A 6,312-nucleotide genomic window follows, 5' to 3' on the forward strand; every position below is an offset into this window, starting at 1 on the left:
GAATATTTTGTACATAATTTTTTTGTGTGATATTTTCTTTTATAAAAAGAACCATCTTTCTTTTTTTTTTTTTCAAAAATCACATGAAAATATTTTTATGGAAATAGTAATTTATTATTATTTTTTTAATTAATCTAAAAGTACATTGTGTTCATAATTCAATCTTCGATTTGGAAAAGAAGCAAACACACGAATGCACTTTATATGCATCACACTTGATTTATTCCATTAACTTCATGAGAAGGTCATGAAGCTTCAAAAGCAGAAAAAAAAGATAAAAATATCAAAAGCTAATTGATTATCAAAATTAAAAGTTTAACCACTCATCCATCCACCAGAACACCACACAAACAAATATACTTTCAACTTTTAGGATAAAAAAGACAAAACCCAATAAGCTAAGGAATATCATCATCATCATCATCATAACCCTTTTATTATTTGTCTAATTTTGATGCTATACAAATTCCTTTCTACAAGCCACTATTTACATTAACCATATAATACATTATTAAAACATATATGCATCAATAATCCCATTCTTATATATCAACATGAAAATACTCCCTACTCTACACTATATACTATATATCATTATTTCCTTTCTAACACATAATTTCCCTCTCTTTTTTTCCTTTTTTCTTGGGGTAATTTTCATTTTTTTCATCCTATTTCTTGTTCTATACAAAAGATAAAATAATAGTTCCCATCACCGGCCTCATGGATCAAGGCTCAGGCATTGTAAAACTATGTAAAAATTCAAAGCATATTTTCTTAGGACACCACATGCTATATCTTTTCTTTTCAGTATAAAGAATGTTTGGTTTTTCATTTTTTAGCTCCAAAACATGGTTCGAACAGAACCATGATTTGAGAGCTTCCTAAAAGAAAAACCAAACATGTCAAGTATAATAATAATAATAATAATGTAGTGTAACATTTTTAGTATTCTATTAGAAGTCCTCCCCCCATTGGAGATCTATGTGGAACTCCTTTTCTTCTCTTGGAAGAAGTTCTGTAGTTGACCGCCGTCGGCGGTGGCGTCGACGGCGTAAAACTTTGGATTATTTTGTTCCTAGCACTTCCATTGCCAATGCCATTCATTGACCCTTCTCCATCTGAAGAACCATCTGTCTCCCCCAACATTCTCTTCTTCCTGAATTTCTTGGAGGTTCCAACAATCTAAATAAAAAAATTGAAAACTTGAAGAGGTTTTTTTATTATGTCCACCAATGCTCATCATCTTCATATTCTTATGTGACTTTACATGCAACATTTCCAAAGATTTAGGAAATCATGCTCACCAACTATGTTACAACAAAATATTAACACTGGTTTGGTTGGTGAATTTTTTTTTTCCCACTAAATTCAAATAACAAAAATGTTTGAAACTAAAAATAAATCAACAGTATTCAGAAACTAAAAAAGCTGTTCACTTTATTTTGTAATATCGATCATTTTCAAAATCTGATATATCCTTAACTCAATATGTATCTTGAATTTACATTCGGATACATTGAATTAACTAATGTATTAAAACTTTGAAAACTCAGATGAAATTGACTTCACGTGAAGTTAATATCTGAGAGTTGTTAGATGAAAATTTAGTCAAATCATCTAACGGCTCTCAAGTATCAACTTCACGCAAAGTCGACTGTACCTGAGTTTTCACCATCTTCAAAACACACAGTACATCTAAATACACGTTAAGTTATGAATATATATCGAATATATCAAACATTAAAATGAGAAATATTTTGGATCAGTTACGATAAGATCGGATTGTACCTTACAACCAAGTGAGCAGAAATTGAAGGAATCAAGGAGGCTGCGCTCACAAACTTGGCAGGTATTGGTGACACCTTTTCCAGGCCTAGGTTGAGGCCTCTCATTCAAGAACACAATCTTGGCACTGTTAATAATGTAGGTTTGGACCCCTGTTATGTCCAGAAATTTCTGAATCTCAGACACTCTTATCACATCATGGTATGAAGACCTCCTTATCTTTCAAAATTAAATATGAAAAAACAAATTGAAAAAAAAAATCTACATCAGAGGATATTATCCACATTTTTTATTTATTCTAGCTCAAAGAAAATAATACCAAAAAAATAAAATAAAAATAAATCAAGCTATTATCTATACCAAGCTGAACCAGTGGACAACAAAATTGAGCAATATAAACAATTATTCAATTGGGAATTATGGAAAAAAAAAAATCAAAATCTAAAGTGCAAAATTTTGCAACTAAAACTCTGACTTTTGTGGAGTTTGCAACATACTCAGCATTAAATGGCACGTGCGGGTAACGATGAAACCAAGACAGATTTATTTTATTTTATTTTATTTTGTGCATATCAAAAGGGAACTGGATCTTATAACAATGCAAGAACAAGAAACTACATCAGATTAACAAACACCAAAATACTTTAAATATTTTGAGAATTGAATCAGATTGAGTCATGGTAGATTCATTGACCAATTTTTTTTTGGGTTTGACCAAAATTTTCTAATTACCTGAATTGTTCTATGATCTTTGTGTGAAGCCAAACATGCAGAACAAAGGGCACCATTAACACAATCCAAACAATACATGTTGCATTCACTCTTATGAGAATCTTGATGGACTTTGCATTGAACAAAGAAGCTTGTTTTCAGAAGTGGTTTCAACCATGGTGGCCACTTATTCTTCTCTTCTTCTTCTTCCATTGTTATTCTTCCATATTCTTCATTGAATCCACCCCCCTAAATTCCATATTATACCCATTTACAAAAAAAAATGCAAAGTCAGTGAATAATTCAATAGATTCATCAAAACCCAAAATTTAATAAAAAAAGGTTGATTTTTTTTTTTTAAAGAAAAAACCCATTTTTAAATTGTATACTTTTGCATTGATTGTTGATAGTACTATATATGTAAATTCTATTGTACTGCAAATAAAGTACTAACCATGATGATGAGATTCTAGTTGTTTCTTTTTCTTTTTGCAAAATTTCTTCTTTGTGTTTTTTGTGAGCTATTGATCCTGCTCTATCATATAGGAACTAAGTGCTATATAACACTTTGGACTTTTAATTTGGTGGCAGAAAGAACACACCCAAAGAGAAAAAAAGAGAACTTTCTCAAACTATGGTAGAGAGAGAGAAAGAAGAAGAGGAAAAGGTTGGAACTTGGGAAGTGGGGGCTACACTTTTGTAGTGGCGGGTGATGGAGGGTAGAACAAGGGTAAAAGGGTAAAAAGGTCAAAGTACTTATATTATCTTTGATCTTCTAAAAGTCCACAACCGAGCCTCACTCCGAACCCAAACCAAAAACACACACACACAAAAGGATGCGTTTTTTACAAGGAACTGATGTGGTGTGTGTGTGACCTTTCTGTTTTTATTTATAATTTTTTTGTTCATATAAATCACTTATATTCGTTCGCTATTTTGTTTATATCTGCTAATTTTTTGTGATGACTGTTTGCACTTTTAGTGATAAACATTTTTTTTATGGATAAAACTAGTTTTATGAGGTTATTTATTTGTTGAGTTGTGTATGAATTGTGTACACATACATTTGATTGATATTGAAGTTTGATTTATTTAATTTGTTGTCATTAAGTGTCTGTCAACCATATTTCATTAGAAAGTAATTAATACAAATATGCATCTGTATTTGAACTTAGGTTAGATTCAGTGAATTAACTTCAATGCATATTTTTTGGGTTGAAAACTTATGTTAATGTGAAAGTAATAATTGAAAATTATTAAATAATAATTTAATTAAATATATTAAATTATTTAATAATTTTTAATTAATAATTTTAATAATTTTATATAAAAATAACTNAATGCGTTTAAATGAATGGAATGCATCTAATTTAAACTCAATTGCTAAACTCTTAATAATCATATTACTAAATGAAAAGACACCAAAAAAATTACTAATGAAATCAGTTTTGACATACTTTCAAGTTTGAATCTTAAAATAGCCTCATTCTATTATTTAATCTTAGAATAGTATGGAGTATATAAGATTTTGAAGAATTCGGATTAAATACTTTTAATATATAATTGAATATTTCTAAACTTTTTTTATGGTAATGAAATGTATTTCATTTGATAATACATACAATTAAACTTTATTAAATGATCTATTTATCTATTCTAAAAAATTATTAAATGCTAATAAAACTTAACTAAAATATTAAGTAAATTTGAATTTGGTCATTAAAAGCTTGATCATATAATGGAATAAAGTACCAACCCGGTCCCTGTTCATTTCCCAAAATGTCAAGACGATCCTTAACCAAAAACACGTTCCATTACGGTCCCTGACCCTGAACTCCGTCTGCCAACCCGGTCCTTCTGTCAGTTTTCCGGCGAAAACTCGACGGAAATTGCTGACGTGTCAGGTTAAAAAATGGACAGGGACCTATTTGTCTCTAAATTTAAATTGGTTAGGGGTTTATTTGTCCGTATTATTCTTTAAACAATATTTTTTAATTTTTTTTATTCATTATATTAATATTCTTTTTTTAATAAATAAATACAAAATAATTAATAAATTATTCAAATTTAAAAATATCATTTATTATGAAACCAAATAAATAATTTTTAAATATATAAATAATAAACATTAAAATTCAGTTAATACATTAATAATAATAACCCTATGATATACTATTAGTATTATGATCTAGCTAATTTTTACAATAAAGTGAAAACTAATGAACACATTATTTAATATATAGTAAACTTTTTTTGACTAATAACAAATTTAATTTTATCTCTTTAAACTAAATTAATAATTCTATTTGATATCTTTACACTAAAATACACTATGAGTAGGCTACTAATACTAAATGAAATAAAACATAATAGAATTATTAATTTAGTTTAAAGAGATAAAAAATTAAATTTGTTACTTCTAAAAAAAAAATTTACTATATATCAAATAATGTGTTCATTAGTTATAATACTAATAGTATATCATAGGATTATTATTATTAGGGTAAAGTATACTTTTTGTCCCTAAAGTTTGGCAAAAATTTTAAAAATACCCCTAAATTTTATTTTATTTCAATTTTGTCCCAGAAGTTTTCGATTTGCATCAAATATACCCTCGACGGCTAAATTTTTAAAAAATTTAAAACCAATCTAACAATAATGCATGAAAATTATGCTTGATTTGTTTGTGTTGAGGGTTGTTCTTATGAAATTGTTGTTGAATTGGTCTTAAATTTTTTGAAAAATTAGCCGTCAGGGGTATATTTGATGCAAATCGAAAACTTTTGGGACAAAATTGAAACAAAATAAAACTTAGGAGTATTTTTGAAACTTTTATCAAACTTCAGGGACAAAAAATATACTTTACCCTTATTATTAATATATTAACTGAATTTTAATGTTTATTATTTATATATTTAAAAATTATTTATTTGGTTTCATAATAAATGATATTTTTAAATTTAAATAATTTATTAATTAGTTTGTACTTCTTTATTAAAAAAAGATTATTAATATAATGAATAAAAATATAATTAAAAATATTGTTTAAAGAATAATAAGGACAAATAAACCCCTAACCAATTTAAATTTAGAGACAACTAGGTCCCTGTCCATTTTTTTAACCTGACACGTCAGCAATTTCGTCGAGTTTTCGCCAGAAAACTGACAGAAAGACCAGGTTGGCAGACGGAGTACAGGGTCAGGGACCGTAATGAAACGTGTTTTTGGTTAAGGGTCGTCTTGTCATTTTGGGAAATGGACAGGGACCGGGTTGTGAATAGTGTATATGAAGATTAGTTTTAATTTATCCTCTGATAAAGTAGAAGAACCTCGAAAAAGACAGCAAATTAAAATTCGCATGTTGTCATCTTCTGCAAACGTTTGTTAAGTAAACTAAACTAGATGACTAGTTAGAAGGAAAAATTTTGGGTTACTACTTACTAGGGTAGGTTGAGTTTGGCAACAATGTCCGTTTTTTTTTTTTCTTGATTGACACTTAGGAGGTTGAGATTGTGACATGTAGAGGACAAGATGAGTCACCTATTTGATGGAATATCAGAAAAATGGGGTTTGCCATCTGTTAGATTCTTCCATTGCTTCTTCCAATTCCAAGCAAATTTATATGCTTTTACAAGTGATTCAGTCACACAAAAGCTTCATTGAAAACAATTATGTTACTATATTGTCCATGTCATAATATTTGTGCATCCTTAGATTTTAGGTTAAATTACTTCCTATCATTTTAATAATTTTGAAATTGAATTTTTATACCTTAAAATTTTTAATTGAGTATTTATATTAATTTTAAATTTATAA

The 6,312-nt window shown here is 28.2% G+C and overlaps 1 protein-coding gene across 1 annotated transcript; it reads right to left on the minus strand.

Annotated features, from left to right (window-relative positions):
• On the minus strand, positions 400-3,153 carry LOC107629615 (the record flags this gene model as incomplete). The annotated part of the gene is given in 4 exon segments (XM_016332437.1): positions 400-1,182; positions 1,789-2,004; positions 2,518-2,745; positions 2,951-3,153. Coding segments are annotated over 4 exon segments (687 nt in total). The 3' UTR covers positions 400-942.

This window comes from Arachis ipaensis, chromosome B03, assembly GCF_000816755.2.
Source record: "Arachis ipaensis cultivar K30076 chromosome B03, Araip1.1, whole genome shotgun sequence".
In the NCBI taxonomy this organism is placed as follows: domain Eukaryota; kingdom Viridiplantae; phylum Streptophyta; class Magnoliopsida; order Fabales; family Fabaceae; genus Arachis; species Arachis ipaensis.